Genomic DNA, 13,209 nt, shown 5'->3' on the forward strand with positions numbered 1-13,209 from the left:
CTGGCCGCAGCGGCCATTGGAGGGTGAACCAATGGTAAAGGAAGACCTTTCTCTCTCTCTCTCTCTCACTGTCCACTCTGCCTGTCCAAAAAAAAAAAAAAAAAAAAAGCTAAGTTGATTTTGGTGCAAATGCTTTTTGAATATGTATAATTTTTTCTTAATATGCATTTCCATGAACTTTGGGAAGACCCCTCACATAACTTTAAAAATATAAAATTGATGGTCAAAGATAATAGTGAAAGAACAGACTTGATTCTTTAGATAGAGAGCGGAAAAACTGCCTAACTTAACTTCTTGCACAATCATTTAGAAATTTAATTATGTGTATCATTTGGTTTCAAAAAAGAAGAGGAATAAAACTTTATTCATTTTATTTATTGGGCTCTCCTCCACTGCTTTCCTAGGAACATTAGCAGGGATCTGGATCTGAAGTGGATCATCCAGACATGAACTGGCACTTATATGGGATGTTGACACTATAAGTGGTGGCTTAACCTTCTATGCCACAGTGCAGGCCCCAAAGTAAATCTTAAAAACATTTTTTAAATAAAAAAAGAGCAAGGCCTCCTGTAGACTGTGCATCAAAATTTTTTTAAAATTTATTTGACAGGTAGAGATATAGATAGTGAGAGAGAGAGACAGAGAGAAAGGTCTTCCTTCCAGTGGTTCATCCCCAAATGGCCGCTATGGCTGGCGTTGTGCTGTTCCGAAGCCAGGAGCCAGGTGGTTCTTCCTGGTCTCCCATGTGGGTGCAGGAGCGCAAGCACCTGGGCCATCCTCCACTGCCCTTCCAGGCCACAGCAGAAAGCTGGACTGGAAGAGGAGCAACGGGGTCTAGAATATGGTGCCCATATCGGATGCCGGCACCGCAGGCGGAGGATTAACCAAGTGAGCCACAGCACCGGCCCCAATTGTGCATCCAAAATCTAAACCAAAAACTAATGCTGACTTTATAGTTTTGTTCATTTGACAGAATGTGGCATAGTAACTTTGCTCTGCAGGCCTAAAGATGGGTATGAAATCTGGCTCCAGCATTTCTTAGCAATCTAAACTTTAGCATCTTTTAAAAATTTTTGTGCCTAGATTTCCTATGCTTAAGAAGCTGATATAGTTACACACTTATTTCACTGGGTTATTGAGAAAATAAAGTGACTTATTTTTTGTAAAGTATAAAAATGGTGTCTGGGTACTGTTATTTTTTATGATTTATTTATTTATTATTTGAAAGGCAGAGTTACAGAGAGGCAGAGAGAGAGAGAGAGAGAGAGAGAGAGAGGTCTTCCATTCGCTGGTTCACTCCCCAAATGGCCGCAATGGCCAGAGCTGCACCAATCTGAAGCCAGGAACCAGGAGCTTCCTTTGGGTCTCCCACACTGGTGCAGGTGCCCAAGGACTTGCTCCATCTACTATTTTCTGAGGCCACACCAGAGTTGGATCAGAAGTGGAGCAGCCCTGTCTCGAACTGGCGTACATGTGGGATGCCAGCACTGCAGGTTGTAAATTTATCTGCTATGCCATAGTGCTGGCCCTGGTACTGTTATTTTTATACTGATACTGACTGTTGTGTATGTAGTGGAATTTGTGGAAACATGAGAAGTAAGAAAGTACAAAGTGATTTTAAAAGTTTTGTGGGAAGTTGGACTTAAAGATTAGTTTATTTTGTGCAAATTTTTTTAAAATTTATGTAGTTTTTTTAATAATATTCCTTTTCAATGAACTTTTAGAAAACTCACTTGTACAATTATGTATCTCTTTAAGAACAAAACATCAACACAATTTTAGTTATATTGTAGAATATTCTTCCCATATACATGATTTTTATGTGATATCTGAAAGATGGAGTTGGAAAAATTTCAGGACTATTGTCTTATTTAAGTGTGTGTGTGTGTGTGTGTGTGTGCGTTTGTCTGAAAATTAGAAGCAGGTCTCAATTCAGCAGCATTGACGTCAGGACAATAGCCTAATTTGATTATTTTAAAGCCTCACAATGTCCATCTGTCTGCAAAATACATGGAGTTCATCTAAGCATAGGGAGGGTTAAACTGGTATCTATTTTACTGGATTTTATCGTTAAGTTCTTCATAGAAAGAAGGGAAATAAGGAAATGCTCTCAATCTATTCCAATCATAAAAATCCCATTTGCAGTATTCCAGCACTTGACATAAAAGATGCCGGTGCTAAAAATGTCATTAATGGTACCAGTAAGATACAGTTCTTTACATATGCTTCTTTTTAAATTCGCAATGGCAATTATAAAATTCCATTTCATTTTCTTTCCCTAAGGATTAATTTCATCATAGACCACCATTTCTGTTTTACACAGAACTCCGTGGTATTCAGTAACATAAAGAACAGAGAGTGAAGGCACATTATCAATTAATCATAGAGGCAGGCTTCCTGATATCTGCATTTTATAACTTGGGGTCATTGAACAGTCTGTGTGCTCCATGATCCCCTAGAGTGGAAGACAAAATAAAAAATTTCTCCCACAACTCTCTTTCTTATATCAGGTTTTTTTTTTTTTTCCTGTCGAGGGGACATCACTCATCACTGTAAACTCTGGAATATTCTTCCCTTTTTAACAACAGTGCTTTTACTAACAACAAAAAATTCTACCATAATATCAGTCCCTCTTAAAATATTACCCTATCTATATCATTTACAATAAATTATACTCAATGTATCCATATTTTTCCATTTAGCCTTGGATGCACTCCACTGAAACTGCTCTTTCAAGGTCATCAATGACAATCTCATTAAATCCAAAGTTCCATTCTTAGTTTCCATCTTATTTGACCTACAGAGAGCATTTGCTGGTTGCTCACTCTATTCTCCTTTAAATTATTTTTTACTTGAAGTTCAGTGCATTACAGTGCCTTGGATCACTCTCCCTCTTGTTCTTGCTCTCTTGTTCATTTCTCTTTCTCAGAATCAATAGCGGGTCTCTCATCTTCCTGACATATCTTTTTCTCTTCTACATGTTGAAGTGTTCCTGGTGCAATCCCTCAGTGATCTCATTCAGTATTGTGGTTTTGAATATTTTCCCTTCTTTATTGAACTCCCAAATTTCTATCTTCAGGTAGAACTTCTGTTTTGTACATCATTTTGAGCTACACAAATATCTACCTCCCCATTTAGAGACTAACAGGAAAGTTTGAAAAGTGTAAAATCAACTACTCTACTCTATTGCCCCCAACAAAGCCGAGATTCTTTCCACTTCCCAGCACCCCTCTCCCCATTTCTATTGCTCTAGTTTATCACAAAATCTTGAATTTCTCCTGGATTTTGGTCTTTTCACACACCCAATGATCATACTGAAAGCATATAATATTAATTCTATCCTTGAAAGAAATTCAAAATCTAAACACATACATGGTTACAACTCTGATAGAAATCACTATCATCTTTCTTCTGAATTATAATAGTTGGCTCCTGACTGTCTTCCCATTTCCTGCCTGGCATTCTTTTAATCCTCAACACAACAAAAGAAGTTTCATAAATCAAATTAGTTCATTCCTCTGCTCAAACCTTTCAATGACTTCCTATCTCAATCAGAGTAAAAGCCTAAATTTGTAATACCTAACCTTTAGATAATATAATACATTGTTATAATTCTTGTCTCTTAAATATATCAAAGGGAGAAGTTTCTCTGAAATCCTAAAACAGTTTTCTAAAATGAAGAAAAACATAACTCTGAAATTTAATTACAGATTGGTGAATAACCAGGTGTATTTCGTACTATATTTCTAGATAGATTTTTCTATCAATTGGAACTGAAGACTATTATATTTTTCTTCAGAATAATTTTCACATAATTGGGAGAAAACACATTTGAAAACCAATCTTTTTATTTTATTACATTTTTATTTCATTTCACAAACATTTTATATTTCCTTGGATGTAAAACCAAAAGATATATAAATTTTATTGAGTAGGTTTTGATATTTCTATCCATTGAAATTATTAGAAGTTGAAATAATTTTACTTGGAGGTTCTGGGATATTTAATAAGGATAAGCCTAATTCATCTAACTTGAACTTGATATGATCACTTTCCTATTACAGATTCTTCCTGATATATCACAAATTATAAACTGTCTGTCTTAATTTAGACATATATATTTTAGATAATTTTGAGACTTTATTGTCCTCAAATTTAGAAAATTATTTTCTTCATGATGCTGTCCAGTAAAATAGGTTCCATTCCTGAACATCCATAACATAGTATTTATTTTCAATTTGGGTAATATACATAAACTATCCTAATTTTTCCTTGTACTGAATATACACTTGGATTTCAAACTTCTAAAAAGCAAATTCCTTGGCAATTCCCAAAGTTTGGGACCAGAGCTATCCAATAACTTTGATTTTCAGTGGCATATACATTCAAACTATGGCAGGATATCATTTATGAGCAAAAAAAAGGTGATATTTCAGTTCCTGAAATTGATATTCATTGTGCTAAAATAAGGACTCAGGAAAATCAGCTTTTCTTTGGTTCTTTGGGAATTATTGCAAGCCTTTTCTTTTGTTTTCATTACTTTTAGCAAGCTCTATTGCCAAGATGGGCTCAGATCCTCTAAAACTTGTGCATGATGCTGTGGAGGAAACCACGGATTGGATCTATGGCTTCTTTTCTTTGTTGTCTGACATCATCTCATCTGATGGTGATGAAGAAGATGATGAAGGGGATGAGGACACTGCTAAAGGTACAGAATATAGAATATACATGCAACTGCTGGAGTTAATAATATATAGCTATTACAATTGCTGTTTAAGAATCCAAATGAGTACCAAAATGAATAGATTTCTGAATGCTAAAAGCATATCAACAGCTCACTAAGTGCAGTAATTTGGTCTCTATTTAGATTTCATCTTATAGTTTATTTACAATAATGACGCAGATGACAAAATTAAATGCTACCATTAAGACAACATTATAGTAGAAAGAGCACAATTTACAGTTTACTACCGTAAACCCACAATAGGCATTCTTATTTACATCCTTTATTGGGAAAAAATAGTAGCTATTTTTCAAATTTATTTCTAGGAAAATTGAAATAAAACAGTAAAGTCAAAAATACATTTTAATGTTTTTTATATGCATAAGTCATATTCATAGTCAAATAGTAGAATGCAAGCTTACTAAATACACAAACAAAAGAGAAAATGTATTAAACCAAACCATTGGGTATGTAGAATGAAATGACAGATCCGAAATGTTAACAATTACCCAGTCATGTGGTCTCTCATATATATTAATGAATAAAGGAAACGAGCATATTCAAGCTACACAAATACTGCCATTGAATGAATGTGAAAAGAACAAAACATTGTGATTCCATCTTTCAGATGACATTTTTAGGGTCAGTATTAATAATCAGAAATCATGTAGTCAGCATTGGCTACCAGGAAAGCTCTTATTAGTAAAGCCCCTTTATACCGTTGTCTAATTTATGTTTGTTTTGACCCCAGTGAGAGGTCAAGATTAACAATAAAGGACTAAGATGAACATGATGTATGACCTATAATGTAGAATTTGGATCATGGCCACAATTTTATTGAACTCATAAAAATGAAACTATCTCAAATGTACATAAACAAAGTTTATATTTAACAACTAGAATTTAGGAGCCAAATTAACATAAGGATATGATTGTGAAATCTAATAGGTTTTATAATATGAGCAGCAATAAATGGGAAAATAATGGAGCCATATTATACTATGCCAAAAACTTTTCTAATTTACTGTTTTTGTCTTGGTTTAGGAGAAATAGAAGAGCCTCCCTTGAAAAGAAAAGGTTGGTTATTTACACTTTTGAAAAGAAATATTTAGATTCCTTATTGATTTTTAGTATAACTCCAATGTATTTCACCTGAGTTGCCATTTTTTAATGACAGGATCAACATTTACAGTAAAAAAAAAAAAAAGATTCCATTACTTTTGATGAAGCTAATTTCACCATTTATCAGTTCATTATCTAATCAATACTTTTTTTGGTGGATTTGTGTGAATCCATCCATTTGTTGAGCAATTTGAATTGGAATTTCAGGAATGAGGGCAGAATTTTATAATATTAGGCATGGTCCAGAAAATGATGACACCTATGATCTTTAGTCTCTTCACAGCCAGCTTTATAAATTTAAAATTTTATGTTTGTCCTTTTTGACATTTATGTTGAAAAGTGGGTATTTAAATCAAAAAAGTGTTTTATTCTTCTTACTAGTAGGACATATATTTAGTTATACTTATTATGCTTTTATTATGAGCTTTTCTTCTGCAGTTATAATATGTAATATTTTACACACCATTTCTAATACACATTATGTATTTAAAGTTTTCTTCCAATATCATTAACAAGGAAGATATCCTATGTGCTTGTTCCTATCTCATTATGGTCTATTTTATACATTTTTATGATTAATCATTTTTGTAATATAGAATTATCAATTATTAAAATACCTAATTTTCATCCATTCAGAAGATGGGAATGTCTTACTCACATGCCACGTAAGACCCACAAAATCATTAGGTCTGACCCAATCAAAACAGCTAGTGGTGGGACAAAGAATTCAGCAAATCTATAGCAGGGTAATTTTTAATTTGATAATTTTGTATGATTTGCAAATGATGTTATAAATGTCCAAATGGCCCTTGGCAGAAAAAAAATTGTACCCTGATGCTCTTTCTAATTAATAATACTAATATTTAGCCATTTATATTACCTAAATTACCAGGTTATAACTTTTTTAATTCAACTGCCTTGTGTCTACTTCACTTTATTTAAATGCAGTTAAAATGTTCACTTGTCCAGTTATTGTTTCTATTACTAAAATAAAAATTTTGTCTGCTTATTATATGTGGAGGAAATTTATGATTCTAATTTGATGTGGAATAGTTGTCCAGTTTACCAATTTCTGAGTTGGATTACTAATTATAAAAGAGATCATTAAAATAGATAAACTTAATAAATTAGTTTTAAAAATTTATATAAAGGGTGGGGCTGGCACTGTGGCGCAGTAGGTTAAGCTTCCACTTGTAGTGTTGGCATCTGATATAGTTACCAGTTCAAGTCCTAGTTGCTCCACTTTCCATCCAGCTCCCTGCTAATGGGCCTTGGAAAACAGTGGGAAATGGCCCAAGTGCTTGGGCTCCTGCACCCAAATGGGAGACCTGTAAGAAGTGCCTGACTCCTGGCTTCAGCCTGGCTCAGCCCTGGCCATTGTGGTCATTTGGAGAGAGAACCAGCAGATGGAAGATCTCTCTCTGTCTCTCTCTGTCTCTCCTTCTCACTGTATCTCTGCCATTCAAATAAATAAATCTTTACAAATTTATGTAAAGCAACAAAAATGCATTTATTTCATATATATAGTTATTAGCAGTGATACTTCCCATCCTACCCATCCCAACCTCCTTTACTCCCATCCTTCCTCCTCCTTCCTTTCTTATTTTTATTTCAGTTTTTGCAATGACATTCTATTTACTTTATAATCACAAGCATAACCCTTCATTAAATAAAGAATTAAACAAGTTGTAAGTAGAAAAGCCACTGTTCCTGAGGAGTATAGACGAGGAATATAAACAATCATCAAATCTTAAAATGTCAAATTTATTGTTATATATTAAATGTTTTTGTGCTCCATATATTAGTTACCACAAATTGGGGGAAGCATGATTTTTTTTGGGGGGGGGGACTGGCTTATTTCACTAATCATAATTGTCTCCAATTGCATCCATTTTGTTGTAAAAGACAAGATGTCATAATTTCTTATCTGCATAGTATTCTATCATGTACATATACCATGATTTATTTATCCAGTCATTGGTTGATATACACTGTGTTGATGCCATATCTTAGCTATTGTGAGTTGAGCTGCTATAAACATAACAGTACAGATCACTCTTTCATATACTGATTTCACTTCCTTTGAACAAATTCCCAGTAGAGGAATGGCTAGGTCATATGGCAGATCTATGTTCAGCTTTCTTATGTATCTCTGTACTGTCTTCCATAACTGTATTTGTTTACATTCCCACCAACAGTATATTAGGATAACTTTTCCCCCCATATCCTCAACAGCATTTGCTATTTTTGGATTTTTGGATGACAGTCATTCTAACTGGGATAACTTGAATCTCCATGTTGGTTTTTACTTGCATTTCCTGATATCTAGTGATCCCAAGCATTTTTTCTTGTGTCTGTTGGTCATTTGTATTTCATCTTTGAAAAATGCCTGTACTTATCCTTAGCCCATTTCTTAGCTGGAGTGTTTGCTTTGTTGTTGAGTTTCTTTAGCTCCCTTTACGTTCTGGGTATTAATCCTTTACCAGATGTACAATTTTCAAACATTTTCTACATTCTCTACTTTGTTGAGTATTTCCTTTGCTGTGCAAAAGCTTCTTAGATTGATACAATCCCACTTGTCTATTTCTGCCTTTATTGCCTGTGCTTCTGATGTCTTAAGATGGATAAAATTTGAGTCTGTTATTCTGTGGCTTATGTTGTTATCTATAATATATAGCTTTAGGGTATTACCTGTAATATCTACTGTCTTTATGCTCTTTATATATTTTTATTTTGAAACTTTTCAAAATTTTTAGATATTATGTTCTAGTAATAAACACTACATTAAGAGTTTCTAAGGGCTGGCGCCGCGGCTCACTAGGCTAATCCTCCGCCTTGCGGTGCCGGCACATTGGGTTCTAGTCCCGGTTGGGGTGCCGGATTCTGTCCCGGTTGCCCCTCTTCCAGGCCAGCTCTCTGCTATGGCCAGGGAGTGCAGTGGAGGATGGCCCAAGTGCTTGGGCCCTGCACCCCATGGGAGACCAGGAGAAGCACCTGGCTCCCAGCCTTGGATCAGCGCGGTGCGGTTCACCATTGGAGGGTGAACCAACGGCAAAAATGAAGACCTTTCTCTCTGTCTCTCTCTCACTGTCCACTCTGCCTGTCAAAAAAATAAAAATAAATAAAAAATAAAAAAAGAGTTTCTAAGACACTGAATTATTAAAAAACATTATATTTTTATTATGTCTTATCTAAAAATTTTAACTGTGAAATTCCAATACCATTATAAGTCACGTTTTTTGGAAGCTGAATACGGTGGGTATATTTTGCTTATCTGGGATTTGCCATTATAAAATGTTCTTCACTTCAGGGTAAGAATCCTGGATATGTTAACCTTTTACTTTCTCTTTTTTAAAAGTTATTTGGGAGGCAGTGATACAGATGTAGATAGGCATACAGAGCTCACTTCTACTGCTTTATCCCCAAGTGCCTATAAAGGCTGGTGTATATATATATATATATGTGTATATATGTATATATATGTATATATATGATATATGGATAAATCGCATATATCCTTATTTATTAAATACATTTTAAAATTTTATCATAACAATCATAATATATAACAAAATATTTTAGAAATTTTGTATTTGAAACTTGCTTACATATTCCCAAAAAATCAGTTTGTTATTCTCTTCACACATACATTGTTAAAATACCATTTTTATCATATGACAGCCTCATAAACAACTTAAAATTTTACCTATATATGATGATATTAGTATGAATAAAATAAAGTGAAATAGAATATTAGTTTGCCTTATTTTTAAAATGTACTACTAAAGTTAATTTATTCTATTAAATAAATTTTTATACTTAACCTACTTTTTTTTTTTTTTTTTTTTTTTTTTTTTTTTTTTTGACAGGCAGAGTGGACAGTGAGAGAGAGAGACAGAGAGAGAAAGGTCTTCCTTTGCCGCTGGTTCACCCTCCAATGGCCGCCGCTGCAGCCGGCGCACCGCGCTGATCCTGGCAGGAGCCAGGAGCCAGGTGCTTTTCCTGGTCTCCCATGGGGTGCAGGGCCCAAGCACCTGGGCCATCCTCCACTGCACTCCCTGGCCATAGCAGAGAGCTGGCCTGGAAGAGGGGCAACCGGGACAGAATCCGGCGCCCCAACCGGGACTAGAACCCGGTGTGCCGGCGCCGCAAGGTGGAGGATTAGCCTATTGAGCCACGGCGCCGGCCTATACTTAACCTACTTTTAATAGCATATTTTCACATTGTTTATGGTTTTCAGGTATTTATTAATTTCTTACTCATTCTTCCAAAGCAAAAATGAAAATGTTTTAAATCGAATTTAAAAATTGAAGTTTTTCAACAGAAAGTAATTTTGACTTCGATAAGAGGTTTTCAAAGATTCACTTTGCCCATTATCTTACATGGCAAACACTGTTCAAAAATTAAGTGACTAGCACTGCTATGGTGTAGAAGATCTGTACTGAAAGCAAGAATGCAGTCAAAAATCACTTGACAACATCATCTTATTCAAAGTTATTGCAATTCACAATATCTATTTTGTCAACCCTTTGTGAGTATGTTGTTCACACAAGGTACTATCATATGAGAGTAGTAACTTTATCTAATAATCATTAAGCATAGCTGATTTATTTCCTAGAAGTTCAGAGTGATGACAGGGTCTTTATTTCCAATAAAATTGTAGATGGCATTAATTACTCAACTGAGCATTCACTGAAAATATTTTGTGTTGATTCTCTATGTTATTTTCACATCACTTGGAAAGAGACAAAAAAATTGCATAACATAGCCATAATAACATCAGGGTGTATGTACATGTGGAGATCTGTGTATATATGCATATAGCATATGTAGTATGCATAGATATGCATAACTGCTTGTGATAATTTTATCTTTAAAGTTAGAACAAAAGAGCATACTTACTGTTGATTCATATGTCATTCCAGTTGCAAGTCACAAATCTCTACAGATACATGAACTATTTTTAATGCTACATTTATTTTCATAGAGATGATATTATAAAACTTGACTTTTTAGGTTTAATAGTAACTTATGAATTATATTCATCTTTTGTTGTGATATTATTTTAATCTAATGCTTACGTTATTAGAGGATATGACATAACAAAATATGAAATTTAAACATTTTAGTATGTAAGCCACTAATTATTGATTTATTAATTATTTTAGTTAACAGGTCCAATATAGTTCATATATACAATTCTAAGAATAAAATGATGGTCCCTTTCTCCCTCCCTCCCTCTTCTCATTCACATCTTCCCTCCTTCTCTTGTCCCCTTCCTTGTTCACTTTTGAGATCACCTATTTTTTATTTACTCTGGAGTCGCAAGCTCTGTTTTAGAGAAGCATATTAGTATAATGAACAAAAACATTTTTCTCAGGATAAAAGTGCATTACTCCTGATTTTGTGCAAGAAGGGAAGGAAAATAAGAAACCAAAGAGAAAAAAGAAAGCTGTACAATTTCTAGATGTTGAGAGAGCTTTCAAGTTGGTGGAGTAGGGAGGGAGGATACTGCTCTAGTATAGGAGAAGATAGTTTAGAAAAAATGGAGAGAGTGCAGTCTCAGGGAAGAGTTAGAGAGAAAACAGCAAAGGAAACTCCAGGCACATTAGAGCGACACAGTGGAACCACAGAGAGGTTCAAGACCCCAGCAGCCGAGAACCTACATACCAGCATTGGAGAATGAGGTGAGACCAGATTGCAGCAACACAAGCCATGGACAATAAATCTGTAGGAAGAGCATAGATGGAAATTGGCTGGGAGGCCCATAGTAATAGTGTACCTGCCACACTAGAGGAGGAAAAATGAAAAGAGGGGCAGATTTCTCCCTCCTCATCATCTTGCAATGGCACCCTGTAACAAGCCGATAGAGTGGGTACCAATTTGGATATATGTACAAGCTGTGCCAGCTCGTGGAACCTAACAACCAGATGAGTGGAGACTCCTGACTCTGGTGGGGAGAACTGACAGGGGGGTGAGTGTTCATGAATGTGGCAGGCTTGTGTGCCAGGACTGTGAAAAAAAAAACTGAGGCTGTGTGGGAGGATACAAAGTGTGGCTGGGATTTAGGGCAGTCACTTTGGGAGACTCCACATGCTCAGGATTCCTAGTTACTGGTGAGGAACATTCCTGGGGAATCTGAGCTAACACTGAGGATTGTAAAGATCCTTTGTCTGATCCTTGGAAACATTATGCTCACTGGTGCTAGCACTCAGGCACTGGTCTCCGTTGAGGAGAGGAGCTCAGCTGAACAGAATGAATCTCCTTTCTGATTAAAAAAAAGGGGACTTATCAGGGCCAGCGCCGTGGCTCACTTGGTTAATCCTACACCTGCAGTGCCGGCATCCCATATGGGTGCCGATTCTAGTCCCGGTTGCTCCTCTTCCAGTCCAGCTCTCTGCTGTGGCCCGGGAAGGCAATGGAGGATGGTCCAAGTGCTTGGGCCATGTAACTGCATGGGAGACCAGGAAGAAGCACCTGGCTCTTGGCTTCAGATTGGCACAGTGCACTGGCTGTAGTGGCCATTTGGGGTGTGAACCAACAGAAGGAAGACCTTTCTCTCTCTCTCTCTGTAACTCTACTTGTCAAATTAAAAAAAAAAAAAAGGAGATTTATCAAGCAAAACTTGGATGTGTCACCTTAGATACACCCTTCATCCTGGAGAACTGAACAGACCTCCCTGGCCACACCCACCACATGCCTCTAGATATTCATTGAAAGCACACACTTCACTTATCTACAGTTTGATAGTACAAAGATAAAAACCACTGCAGCAAAAAGCAAAGAAGAACCCAACAGATTATCCACACAAATGCTGAGTGACACATATCAATTCAAGACAAAAATAAGGAAGACACCATGTCCCCAAAAGAACACAACACAACAATACTAGATGTAAAGATGATGAGATTGAAGAAATACAAGAAATGGAATTCAAAAAATTGATCATAAAATTACATAGAAGTTATCACAAGCAAATGCATGCTGAAATCTATACATGACATGAAAGAAAATTTCTCCCATGAAATTAAGATCTTAGAGAAATCAAAATGAAATGAAGAATTCAATAGAACAAATAAGGCAGTGGAAAGCATTAACAATAGAGTCAGTGAAGCAGAAGAATGAATATCTGACTTAGAAGACAAAGCACAGGAAAATATACAGTCAAACCAAAAACAAGAAGATGAAATTAGAAAACTAAAAAACACTGTTTGGAATCTACAGAATACTATCAAATTGCCCAATAGTTGGGTTCTAGGAGTTCCTGAAGGTGTGGAAAGAAAGAAATTGTTAGAAAGCATTTTTAGTAAAGTAATAATAGAAAACTTCCTTAATTTGGCAAAGAAAGGGACATCTAAGTACAG

General features: G+C 35.5%; 1 protein-coding gene across 1 annotated transcript in view; it reads left to right on the plus strand.

The window, feature by feature from the left end:
* Positions 1–13,209, plus strand: part of TRDN (triadin) — a gene marked incomplete at its 5' end in the record, with an annotated part of 426,652 nt that overhangs the window by 69,166 nt on the left and 344,277 nt on the right. Inside the window, 2 exon segments of the mRNA NM_001082743.1 lie at positions 4,547–4,708; positions 5,768–5,800. Of these exon segments, the coding sequence (NP_001076212.1) occupies positions 4,547–4,708; positions 5,768–5,800 (195 nt within the window).

Source organism: Oryctolagus cuniculus, chromosome 5 (genome assembly GCF_051225735.1).
Source record: "Oryctolagus cuniculus isolate XC-2025 breed Fujian yellow rabbit chromosome 5, ASM5122573v1, whole genome shotgun sequence".
NCBI lineage: Eukaryota > Metazoa > Chordata > Mammalia > Lagomorpha > Leporidae > Oryctolagus > Oryctolagus cuniculus.